Raw genomic sequence first — 14265 nt, 5'->3', positions numbered from 1 at the left:
TTTCTACTACTGCTTTTCGATTAACATTTTTGTAAAGTGAATAAGACCATAGGTAGTTCAATGCGTGTCACATAGCTCAACCTACAAAAACTTACACCTACAAACTTGATCTGCAAAATAAAACATCTACTAAAAAGTGTAAATAATTTTTAGATGTTCTACTGAAGCCTAAATTGTTTTCAACCTATTATAGTCCTTTTATAATTCAACAGATTTATGACCCCCCCCCCCCCTCTCCCCTCCAGATAACCTTTGCAACTTTTAAAAAATTTGGGAAGAATCTTGTTATAAATGAGTTATTTATTATTTTACAAATGGGTTCTGCTATAATTTTATTGGATAGCTATAAATTATAGTAGGGATACTATTTGGGTCTCTTTTTGTATACGCTCTAGAGATATAAGTTTCGATCTCCTTTGTTGTTACTCCTGGAAGAAAAAAAGAGCTTTAATTTGGGTCCTTAAGAAACTCATCAAATTTACTTTTAGAAGTTTTTATATTTTGAACAAGATTATTGGCCATGTTTGAAAAGTAGTTATTTAAAAGAGTTAGCAACAATTTTATCATCACTAACTAAATTATTAGCAATATTGAAATTTTTTATTTGACTTCTAGGCACAGAATTGTTTATTTTTATTAGTTCCTTAATTTCTTTCTATGTGTTTTTTAAATTGTATTTAAAAAAGATATAATTTAAAAAATAATATCTAAATTGTAATCTAAAAAATGTTGTATAATAGTTTTTTATTTACTGATTTTTAATGCTGATTTTATTTCTCTACATTTTGAATAAATGAAACGTTTTATCTTTTAATGGAGTTGATGGACGAGTTAAAAAACTTTCATATAATTTATCCTTTACTTTTATAGACTTCAGAATTCCTTGGGTTATCCAAGGCTTATTTTCACTTGTTTTTAGTAAGAGGTTTAAATGGAACATGTTTATCTAGAATTTTCTAAACATTTTCTAAAAGTATGGTTGTTGATTGGTTATGATCATCAGTATCTTTGGTTATGTGGGATCAGTTTTTTTAAGATCATTTAGAAAGTTATTACTGTTGAAATTATTGTAGCACCTTCTATATATTTTTTCTGTTTTATTTTGTGAGTTTGAGTTAGAGATGAATTGAGCCAAATTGTCTGATATAGAAATAGTTAATAGTATTATAAGATAAAACATATATTTTGAGTTAACTCTTATTTAACTGTTTCTTAATATGTTATTAGTAATTGCTCATGTAGATAAGAAACAAAACAGGACTAAGAATAGAACCTTGAGGTACCCCAGAAGTTGGCCTTCAAGGATGACTTTAACAAAGCGGTTAGAAAAAAATAATTTGATAATCTCAAATATTTTCCCAGATACACCATATAGAGTAACTTTATGGAAAAAATCAGGATACTAGACTTTGTTGAAAGCTTTAGATATGTCAAGAGCAATAGCCCTAGCCTCTCCGAAATTGAGACTCAAGTCAAGCACTTATTAAATAGTTTTGAGAGTTCTGGAGAGTAGTTTTATAAGACTATGACAATTTTATAAGAGTTTAATTGAGATATGACAAGATGACATCATAAGCTGGAGTGATTTAAATATCTCACAATGGGTTAGCTCATTTAATTGGAATGGAAGGAAGAGAATGACCATAAAATTCAAGAGTTGAATTAAAAGAAAACTTATGCCTTTATAGTTTATTGTAAACCTTAATGATAGATAAATATTTTTGAATTTGAAATTTGTCTCAATTTGATGGCTTCGATATATAGTGAACATGCAAAAATGCTTTTATAAAAAAAATGCAAAAATATTTGCATTTTTTTTATTAAAACTTTTTCTTTTAAAAACTTTTTTAAGAGATTTCATAATTTGTTTTAATGTTTTAAATAATTTTACTTATGAGTGTGTGTATGATGTCTTGATACTAACTAAGATAAATTTAGGGGCACAATTTATTGCTAACCACACCTTTATGTATAATAAAGTATGTTTATACCACATATTTATGTATAATAAAATATATTTTACCACGCGTTTTTGTATAATAAAATGTCTTTCTTAGCGTATAAACCTCATATAATGTACTTTTTGTAATTTTTTTAGGCAGCCAATATAAAAAGATTAACAGCATTTCAAATTGACACTGTCATAAAAAAAACAAGTAAAAGTTTTTAATATTTTTGATTTTGTATTTTGAACATTTTTCTGAGTATTTATTTTTATGTTATTAAATTATTATGAAAGAAGCTTTTAAGACATTTTTCATTTTAGATTTCATCAGATAGTAAAATCTAACTATTTTATTATCTGATGAAATCTCAAATGAGAGAAACATTGAGCTGGTATTCATACATTGAGTGGGTATCTATTTATTAATCAGGTTGACCCAATATAGAAACAATAACCCAATTATAACCTGAATAACCTCTAATCTAAATAAGATATATCATGCTTAAAATAGTAAGCAAACTTTTATAAAGAAGGAAATGCTTTTAATTGAACTCAGTTAAATAACTTTAATTACTTAGTGATTAGTTTTTTTATATACACAGTTTTTACATCAAATAATTAGTCTCACACAGTTTTTACATCAAATAATTAGTCACACATAGTTTTTACATCAAATAATTAGTTACACACAGTTTTTATATCAAATAATCACAGAATAAACATAATTAATTTTTCACAAATACTAAAGCGATCCACAACGAATAATTGGAAGTATACACACAAAAAAAACATTTATATTTTCAAACTAACATCAGGATAAAAATCATTCCTATAAAGTACTAGTATCACATGTTTTCTTATAAGTTTTAATTATCAACCTGGTGCTAATCTATACCCTTTTCAACAGTTTTTTTTTGGGCAAAAATGATATATGCGGCAATGTTTTTGCCAAATTTCCTTACAGCAGGTGCCAAAATATTTTCCTAGAATAGCTGCTTTCAACCAAAAATTCCACAATAATTCAATCGCAATAAGCAACAGTCATTAAATATTCAGATGCACTATGCCAACATTAAAATTCAATGATCAAGTTCTTAAATCCTCCAAAGATGGCACACTCAAGTAAAAGCGTTAAACTATTAAAACAAATAAAAAGATGGCACATTAAAATTAAAAAAATTATTAAAACAATTAAAGCAGAAAATAAGTATGCAGATTAGCTTCTAATACTTTCTCAATTTTTTTCTGTGCTGCCAATAAAAATCTGAGCTTTAAACAACATTACACGACACCTTAAATCGATTACAAACACTTCTTAAAGAAAATAAATAAGCAATTTTGTAAAATAACTTCAAGAAGTCACAAATCCTTTTAACTTTATTTCTATTTTTTTAATTGACGATTTTTGTTATTTGAACTGCAACTAAAAACTGCACTAAAACTGCAAATGAAGAAATACAGTAGCATTAGTTGAATTACTTATTGTTTCCATTTTCTTATCTATGGGTACTTTTGCTTTCTACTTTGTGACCCCTTCGCATATTTTTCCGGGTCTCTTTATCAGAATCATCTTTCTCTTTCAATTTTTCTTGAACATTAAGGTATGAGCACAACAAAGAGTATAAAACAATTTGTCATCGCATAATAATACATCTTTCAATGTAAGCTGGCTTTTCAACTTACAGGTACATTATTTTTTGAAGCATTGTCATGTGTATTATAATTGTTTTTTCTTTTCTATACGCTATTCAATCAGCAATGTATGAATCTCATATATAAGCTTTCCATTGTGAAAGGTTGGCATTGCAGAAAAGTTTAGAATTTTCTTTTGTAATACTGAATTTTCTGAGTGAGGCATCATCCGTAGTTATAGGTGTTCACAAATTAAATGTTAAGCATTTTTTTCCTGGAATGGATTGCATTAAGTCTTTGAATTTGTGTTTCACTTTTTATACATTCTTAAATCATATACCTGACAATCTGTTTATGTGGTGGTATCAAGCTATTATCATGTTTGATACCATTTCATGCATAGTTTTTTTTTTAAACAAGTTCACTCCTAACATGTCTCCAAGCAACCACTAATTAAGTTTGAAGTTAACAAATCTCCTAGCAACCACTAATTAAATTTGAAGTTAACAAATCTCCAAGCAACTACTAATTTAGTTAGAAGTTAACAAATCTCCAAGCAACCACTAGTTAAGTTTGAAGTTAACTGAAAGCAAAGAAGAGAGTTAAAGAGCAAGAATGACAAAAAAATTAAAATCTGTATGAGTCAGGGAAAAATTAAAATCTGTAAGAGTCAGGGAAAAATTAAAATCTGTATGAGTCAGGACAAAATTAAAATCTGTATGAGTCAGGGAAAAATTAAAATCTGTATGAGTCAGGAAAAAATTATGACAGGAGAAAATTTTGATGTACCGATGTATACTACGCAGCACCTATGAAACAAAGTATTTTAAAAAACGTTAGAAATACTGATTAGTCAGTTAAAATAATAATCACCTTGAATTGGTTAAAAATTAAAATATCTGAAATCAGTCAAAAAAACAAACAAATAAAATCTAACAAATAAAAATTTATAAATGAAATCAGTCAAAAAAATTTTTCTTATAAAAACTTCATATATCGAAAATAAAAATCAATGTAATTAATCAATGCGATTCTTCATAAAATATATATTGACATGGCAATTTATGCTTAAGAATCATTAATGATATGGGTCAGAGTAACAACATTAGTTTTTACCATGTCTAATAACATCTGTCCAACAATATCTGTAAATATAATGAAGTATAATAACATCTGTCCGACAAAATCTAAAATTTCATTGATGTCTAAATAACATATGTTCAAAAATTAAATGAATATTACAGATGTAGTTACATCTTTTAAATTAATTATTTTTAAATTATTAAGTATACAGCATCTGTTCAACTACATCTGGAAATTCTACAGATGTAGTTGAACATCCATAGCATCCATATCCAAGGTTTTGATTTGAGTATGACTTGGTTTTTGGTCATTTCTTTTGTACGGGAAACGACAATCAAGAATTGTATTAGGGTCTTTAAAAAGAAGTTCATAGATTTATTGACAGTATCAAAAATAATCAAGTTATTTAACTCAAAAGTTAGTTTCCAACCTCCATCAAAATATTCTACTTATTATTTTTTAATAATTGCAAAATTATGCAACTGAAATACTATTATGCATTCCAGTTTTTAATTTTTTTTTCCATCCGTCTCAGATACTTAACCGTGTATTATTAAAAAGTAACCGTCTCAGATACTTAACCGTGCATTATTAAAAAGTAACCGTCTCAGATACTTAACCATGCATTATTAAAAAGTAACTGTCTCAGATACTTAACCGTGCATTATTAAAAAGTAACCGTCTCAGATACTTAACCGTGTATTATTAAAAAGTGCATTAAAAAACTAAGCTAGTTTTACTAGTTGCATATTATTCCATTGTCAACAAAATAATATTTTTTTTAACTTTCATTGCTTAATATCGACAATACAATATTTCATAATTTTTCAACAACAAAACTTTCAACAACTAAACTTTCAACAACAAAACTTTCAAAAACTAATTTTTTTAAAAGTATTAAACCAATTAAATCGCAATAACTAAAAAATACTGAAAAGTTTTTTCTTGCATAGTCATTTTTTTTTCAAATAACAAAATGATAATAAATAATGATAAAATTAGGCTATATTTTTTCTCATCTTTTAAACCATGAAAGTGTAATAACATCTGTGCAACTACATCTGTGGATTTTACAGATGTAGTATGCAGAAAAATACTAACTATTAACGCATTATTTTAACCAGATGTTGTTACATATAGGAATTTTTTCGGATGTAACTACATCTGGAGAAAATTCTTCCAGATGTTATTATTCTTGGGGAAAAGTTACCAGATGTAGTTACATCTTTCTAAAGATGTATTAGGGGTCGTTGAATTTTCAGATGATATTGGACAGATGTTGTTAGAGTAAAAGAAAAATACAGGTGATCTTGGACAAAGGTGTATATTATTATTATTATTATTATATGATATTAGACTACTCCACATATGTTGTTAAACAGATGTAGTAATCTTTTACCATTGATACCAATTTTTTTTTTTTAAGATTTTTTGAGATTAAAATTAGAAACTTGTTAAAACATAGTTTCTTTGGTTTTGCAAGAAGAAGTTGACATCTTTAGTTTTCAACTTTGCATATACATAAGCATATGACGTTTCATATTTCCAGTGTCATATTTTTGTGTATGTATCATACATGCATAAAAATATGGCACTGGAAATATGAAACGTCATATGCTTATATATATGGAAAGTTTAAGTCCCTTTTTGGGACTCTGCATCCTTGACATACATTGTATGTCGAGGATGCAGAATCCCAAAAAGGACTACGGATTTAAGTCACAAATAACTACTTCTTCCTAGTTTTTGGTATCCAGAAGTTCTAGAAATATAAAAAAGCCTGTGAACTACTAATGAAAAAATTAAGACTTTTATGTTAGAGGAACAATCAATTTTTCAACCCGGAGTACTTAGATATAACGACGGCAAGGACTCCGGGACTCCAAGCTTAAAAACAGTACGTTCCAAGTCATTAAATCTCATCAATTTTTTTTTTATAGCAGATCAACCAACATATTTAGAGCTTCTGGATACCAGAGACCAGGAAAAAATAGAGATATAAAGTCGGAATCCTTTTGGGACTCCGCATCCTTGATGTATTTGTATTAAATTGGTTCTTAAAATATTTATAAAAAAGGTTGTTTTAAGCAAATAATGCACAAAATTTGTTCTATAATAATCAGCAATAATTTATGTATATTTATATAGATTTTCAAAAACTTCGTGAACGAGCAGTTTCGTCAATTACAACAAGTTTACCACATTCTCCAGATAATCTCGATCCGGCTAAAGTTTCATTTGATTCCAATATAATATCCGATCGGAATAAATTATCATTCGACCAAACTAAAATATCATCCGATTCGAATAAATTATCGTGTGATCCGATGAAATTATCACCCGGTTCGAATAATTTATCATGTGATCCGATGAAATTAACATCTGATCTGACCAAATTATCACCAAGAAAGCAAGAGAATTTAGAAACTTCAGATACATTAATTCCTTGTTTAGTAAATGACGGTAATAGTGCATTGTTAAACAAAACAGCATTAACTTGTAATTCCACTCGAAAAATTGCAATGAACTTTTATAAATCCTTATGTAAACCATCAGATACATTGTCTTCTGATTTGAGTGAGTTGAACTCACCCAATACCGTGAATGAAAACGCAAATGATGCAGAGTCTTGTTTTATTAATAAAGAAGTATGCGCAGAAATAAAAGTTTCAAATGTGTTTAAAAATGTAAATGCAATCCAAAATATTAATGACAATTTTCCAATAAGTAGTACTTCAGCTAATATCGATGAGAATAATGACGATGAACCTGATGTTGTCATTGAAGATGAACAATATGAAAATAGTTGTTTGGATAACTCAACAGTTAATAGAAATATAATGGGGGTCAGCCATTCGCAGTACGACATAATAGGTCGTGGTTTTATAAAACGACCAGAGGTAAGCACGAGTCCTTCTATTCATCAAAATAAATATGTCAATGGTTCTAATTATAATGTGTATCGTGGAAACCCAAGAGATCGATATTTACATAAAGGACAAAGAGGATTTAATAGAAGCAAAGGAAGCCGAGGATACAATAAAGACTTTCAAAAACCAACAAACAGTTATAATAAGAGATTAATGAATAAAGATATTGATAAAAAATTTACTTTATTTGAAAGAAAGTTTGAAAGTGAAAGTGATAACTTTGAACCTAATATTGAACATAGTCAGCCATTTGCGTTTGGAATGCGTCGACCTAGGGCATGTTTAAGATGTCAGTCAAACTCTCATCAATCAGATGATTGTAATGTCAACAACCCCTTTTTTACATAAGGATATTGTAAAGTAAAGCGTTTTTTCGATTTTTTCTTGCAAGGAAATAAGGTGACAACGAGATACTATTTCTCTTTTATTGTATTCTTTTATAAAAAAATATAAAAAAATTTGTTAAATTTTTGTTGAATTTTTTTTTTATACAGGAAATGTTCTACTCATGAAGACGTGCTGTTTTAATAACTCTTAATTTTTCAAATTTGTTTACACATGTATTTTTTAAGATTATTATTTTCTTAATCTTTATGATTATTTATATCTGAATTATATTGGGTTGGGGAATATATTCGTAGCGTTTTTATCAAAGACTTTTATTTAAGGGAAATCTTTACTTATAATAATAAATTAATCGATTATGTATTCGCCATCGCTGTTTACGACCTCCTCCCACCTCTCGACCAATTTGTCAATGCCTTTCCGCCAAAAATCGCCCGGTCTAGTATCGAAGAAGTTACTGACCCAGTTTTTAAGGTCCTCTTCATTATCGAAGGTAACGCCCCTCATATGGTTCGACAGAATCGGAAAAGATCTGTGGGTGCAAGATCCGGAGAATACGGTGGATGCTGAAGGACCTCCCATTCGAGCTCTTGGAGTGTGGCTTTGACGACTTGTGAATATGGGGTCTGGCGTTGTCGTGAAGGAGTATGGTTTGGCCTTGTCGATGAGGTCTTTTCAGTTGAATAGCTTCATTTACGTGGCATAGCTGGGCTATGTAGAGCTCCTTGGTGATCGTGACATTCCTATCGAGCATTTCCTAGTGCACCATGCCTTCCCAGTCCCACCAAACACATATCATGATCTTCTTTGGATGAAGGTCACGCTTGACTCTGGGCTTTGGCGTATCTCCTGGTGCCACCCATTCCTTCCTTTGCTTCATATTAATGTATAGACACCATTTCTCATCTCCCGTGACGATTCGATACAAAATGCGCTGTTTATGACCACGTGTTGCTCGATGGCGGGCGGGACGTTAAGAAGCAATTTGAAGGCGATTTTCTTTGTTTACTTCGCTCAACTCGTGATGTACCCAGGCTCCCAATTTTTCAGCAAATCCCATTGAATAAAGATGGTTGAGAATTGTTTAATGATCACAGTTCATTTTTTCGGCCAATTCACGACTTGTTTGGTGACCGTCCTCTTTTAAAAGTGCTTTGAGACGCTCTTCGTCAAAGTTAGAAGGTCTCCCGCTGCGAGGTGTATCGTCGATGTCAAAACCGCCATTTTTAAACTTTGCAAACCATTTTCGTGCAGTGGACTCACCTATGACACCGTCTCCGTATACGTTGCAAATGTCCCGGGTGCTTCAGCAGCCTTTTGGCCTCGATGAAAAGCGAAGAAAAGTAGGTGTCGAAAATGTTGCTTTTTACCTCCTGGATATTCCATTTTTAAGCCTTAAAAGTAAAAAAAAATTAAATTATTCCAAAAGAAGATTAGGACAGTTTTGTAGAGCAGAAAGAGCTCTATCGAATGAATATTTTCATTTTGTCAAACAGAAACAAATCGTTGTAAAATAAAATATAAAAACGCTACGAATATATTCCCCAACCCAATATCAAGAGTTTATTACAAGAGTCTCATGCGGGTCGGTAGTTTTTCAAACCTATGAGACAATGCAAGTCAATATTTGCTAGAGTTGACGTAATAGCAATTGGTAAACGAACCTTGCGTACAAACCCAAATATTTTCAAACCTCGTGGATATGGATAGAGAGATACTGGCAAAACTTGCGTTTTATTGAATGCTCACTCCACCTCAAAAAATGTTTTGCAGTTAACTTTTTTTGCGTGCTGAAAGTCATAATTTAAAACACGCGTTTATTTTTGGAACTGCACAAATTGAGTTGTAGGGCCTTGTGTAGTTATTTAACTCGTAAAAACATAATTGATTGGAATGATGTTTTAACTCAATATTGCTCGATTTACTCCAATGCAAGTTCAAGCTTTTCTAAAACTTAATATGTATTTTTTGTCGATTTAAAAATGTAGCGGATGATTTAAACTTGATTTAAAAAATGGCAGAACGACGTCCCACCTCAATTTGAAAACGAAAAAGCACAATTTGTCCGTGATATACGTGACTTCATCAAATTAGACCTTCGAGCTAATTGGTTTTTTTAAGTTGAAATTTTAATAAATTTTTTATGATTTCTTCAGAATGCTGAACCTGCCGTTATAGTATATTTTTCTTTATATCGCGACGTCATCAGTACCCTTACTGCCCATAATTTGACCTTTAATCGTTTTCAAAAAAACCTGGTAATTTTTTATGATTCAGGACGTCAATCTTAATCTATTAAGTCTAAACAGCTAAAATTAAATACGTTAACTAACAGTTCTTTAATAGAATAAATTAAAGTTTGATAAAATTATTTAAATTAAAATGGGTTATATTATGTTTTGATACATAAAGATTACATTAAGTAGAGTTTTTCAGAATTTAACTCTATAAAAACTACGTATAGTTTTCTAAACAAATACATGTTTTATGTCTCTACCAATTTACGAGCGTAAGTAGGCCTGTAAATCGAGCCGAACGAGCCAAGCTTGCCAGGGCTCGGCTTGGCTCGTTTACATATTAAGAGTGTTCAGGCTCGGCTCGAGCTAGGGTTGAGCTTTTACCGCAAATTTACCGGTAAATCGGTAAAATTGTATTACCGATTTACCGGTAAAATGATGTCAGTAAATTTCGGCAAATATTGTTTTTTTAATAACGTTGAAGGATGCTTGAAAATGTTTTAGAATGCTTGAAATGGCTCAACCAATAAATTAAAAATTTAATTTTCATTTTCCTGTCAACAAAGCTGTTGTTTGTTATGCTTGAAAAGTGATTTTGTTGGTTTAGTTTTGTCTATACACTTTAAGAAAAACGTTTTTACTTTCTTGAGACTTATTTATCAATCAATGTATTTTGGAAAACGATATTACATCCACGGTCATTTACAAATAGTTATAAACTAATATTAAGTAAATACTTATAAGTTGATATAAAAAAATAATTTTTAACACAAATAATAATAAAATGATGAACAATGAATTAATCTAAATATTAATACGCTAATGAATATTATTAGTGCGCATAGTTACGCATAGTTTCGCCTATTGTTCGTATTGTTACTTACGGTTCTGTATTCTGTAAAATACACTATTTCTTAGTTTTTAAAAAGTTTCTAGACTTTTTATGCGGCGTTACATATGAGACATGCGGTTATTCGAGTCAGGTCAGCAAGCCAATTAGAGCTGTTACACTTTTATATTTAAGAAGAATTGATATTGTTCATTGTTTAAAATAAAAATTCAAATAATCGTTTGTTTATTGTTGTTTGTTTTTATTTTTCTAATTTTTATAGCCTGTTTTCATTTTTTAGAAGAAGTTAGATTACTTATAGATTAAGATTATTTTTTGTAGAAAGAATAATAAGAATAAAATATCTATGTATTTAATATGAAAAGTTAAATAAAATAAGACTGTTGTTTGTGGTCATGTAAGTTTATATAAATAAGTTTGCGTTTATTTCAACCTATTTTATATTTCTCTCTATCTATACGTATATTTTATATTCTTAGGAAAAATAATGAGGAATAGAAAAATTTTAATAAATTCTTCTGGAATTTGTCAAAAGAATGTTGTGTTATGCTTCATTTTAAGGTATCTGTATTTTTATTTATTAGAAATTTTTGATTTTGTTCTTTAATGGTTTCATCTTTTTCCTTCAAATGTTGTGAATTGTAGTCTGCATTCTTTGTTAAATTAAAAATAATTGATGCTAATAAATGTTGTTTTATAGTTGTTAAAGGTTTGCATATATGTTTTTGATAAATACGTGTATGTGATGATATATGTTACATAGTTGTTTTATAAGTGTGTTTATATAAATGTTTTTATAATAGTATGAAATGTATTTTATCTAATGTGTACATGATTGTTAAATGAGGTGTTTTTATATGTTATATAAAACTAAAAAAAATATTGTGTTTTATAGTTTGTATAACTACAAAACACAATATATTTGAGATTTAGATCTAGAGCAAGATTCGTCAACCTTACCAGTCAAGCAGTGTTACTGCTTTAGGTCTAAGTGTAGTCTAGCAGTAAGCAATTCATAAAGTCATGACCTTTTATGGTACGAGTAAAAACCTGTAAAGAAGTCATGACCTTTTATGGTACAAGTTTAAAATGTTTAAGTAGACATAAGGTAGATAATGTTTAGTAGCTTGAAATGATAGGTAATATAAAATCTTTTTAAATATTATTAAGTAATTCGTTTATTGTAATCTTTTTTTAAATTGTACTTTTAAATTTAAAGCTTTGTGTTATAGATGTTAATATTGAAAATATAAGTTTCTATAATTATTATATGGGGTCTAGCGTTAAAAGATATTTATGAGTAGTTTCTTGCTTTCACATGCTTTTAAAAATCGGGATAAAAGCCATGACAATATTTTGTTATAAATAAAATTTATCTATAGTTTTGTTAAAACCTTTGCTCTTTGAAAAAAATGTTTCTGGATTTTCAATAAATGTATAAAAATTTCTCTTGCATGATTTTAATAAAGAACTTTCTAGGCTTTTCTAAAAGCATTTCTTTACTCCACGTGGTCTTTCAAGCAAGGCGATTAGAGCTGATACATTTTTAGTTACAAGTTGAGTTGATGTTGTTCATAGTTTAATTTTACAATAAAAATTTAAATAAATGTTAGTTTGTTGTTATTTGTGGACATGTAAGTGTATTTACATAAATTTGAGTATATTTCAGTATATTTTATATTTCTCTGTATCTATATGTATATTTTCTTTAGATAAAAAAAAATAAGGTATAGAAAATAGAAAAAGTAGTAGAAAGTAAAAAAAAATTATGTTATTATATATTATGAAGTTGTCAAAAGAATGTTGTGCTTTGCTTCTTTTTAAGGTATCCAAATATATATTTAGACTTTTAAATTTGTTCTTAAATGTTTCCATTTTTTTTACTTTAGATAAAAATATACTAACTGACATTGTCATATATGTTTAGAACATATATATCATATATGTTCTAAAGTAATTGCATTTGATTTTTTTTAAATACATTGCTTAACATGAGGCATTTTGATTTTGTTTTTTGTTTTTTTTTTCTCTTTTAAGTTGTTGAATAAAATTGTTTTATAGATAGAAACTAAGTAAGATTCAACATTGTGTTTTTGTTTTTATTACCAAATAATATCTTTGTTATTAGGATTTCAGGTTTTTGTTGATTTTTCTTTTTGTAGATATGTTTACTACTTTGTAGATATGTTTACCACTTTAGACTATTTTTGTAATTTTTATTTAATTATCATTGCCAGCCAAGAGATCTTACTAAGTTGTGATATTTCTTGGCACTATATAGTGCTGGGTGGTCTTGATTTATGTTAATTATTTTTTAATATCAGTATCAAAATATAAATACTAGAATTTGTTAAGCTACATATCTTTTTCTTTTTTTTTTTCTTTCAAAGTTACCAATTATAATTTCTTAGACCCATCAGATAAGTACTATAATTTATATTTTAATTAAAATTCAACCTTATGTAAATCTACTTTTTATTATACTCAACTTTGTTTCTCAATAATTTCAGATATTTTACGATGTCACAACTGATAAGGTAAAAATTATAATAACTTTTTTTATGACTGTAAAAAATTAGACTATTATCAGATCTGTTATATATATTTTAGTTCTAACATTAGTCACCGCATTTTTTTACGAATAAAATTTTATTATATTTTCAAATAATTGGTTATGATTATCCTAAAATTAAATGATTTTATATATTTTTTGAAGTTCAAACATAATTGTATTTTTTTTTTTTTTAGTTGTCATTGCTTTATCAGTTTACTTACTGTTGAAACATGGTTTTAATTTAGTAAATTCATATGATATGAAATTTACTGTGTTAATCATTATTCACAGTTAAGAAGAAGTTGGGATTCTAAACTATTGAGGTAAAAAAATTTGTTTAGTGATAACATTAAGAAGCCTTTTTTTTTTAATGGTTAATTGTGCTATAGCTATTTTGGGGTATTATTTTTTGCCGATGCCATTAAAAACAATAACTAATTTATTAATATAATAACTTATTAAAACTTTTTTTCAACACAGTATTCTCCCTCTGTTTAAAGGAAGTTTATTAATAAAGGACATCACTATTGGAACACTCTGATATTACTAAGCTCTAATGTTTTTTTTGTTACCATAATTGATTTTGACCATGCTTAACAAATGTTCTACGAGTCGCTAATTCATGAACACAATTATAAATCTGTAAAATAATGCTTTTGTAGTTTGAGATAATCTTTTTTTTTTCCTTT

The 14265-nt window shown here is 28.3% G+C and overlaps 1 protein-coding gene across 3 annotated transcripts in view; it reads left to right on the top strand.

The window, feature by feature from the left end:
* Positions 1–8057, top strand: part of LOC105850835 (uncharacterized) — a 38565-nt gene extending 30508 nt beyond the window's left edge. For all 3 annotated transcript variants that reach the window (XM_065793636.1, XM_065793635.1, XM_065793637.1), the window contains 2 exons: positions 2099–2156; positions 6809–8057. In XM_065793636.1, the coding sequence (XP_065649708.1) occupies positions 2099–2156; positions 6809–7938 (1188 nt within the window). In that variant the 3' untranslated portion in view covers positions 7939–8057. The remainder of the gene's footprint in view (positions 1–2098; positions 2157–6808) is intronic.
* The last annotated feature ends 6208 nt before the right edge of the window (positions 8058–14265 follow it).

The sequence above is a fragment of the Hydra vulgaris genome, chromosome 03 (assembly GCF_038396675.1).
Source record: "Hydra vulgaris chromosome 03, alternate assembly HydraT2T_AEP".
Taxonomy (NCBI): Eukaryota; Metazoa; Cnidaria; class Hydrozoa; order Anthoathecata; family Hydridae; genus Hydra; species Hydra vulgaris.
Note: the sequence above shows the minus strand (reverse complement) of the source record. Positions and strands in the feature narration are given on the sequence as shown.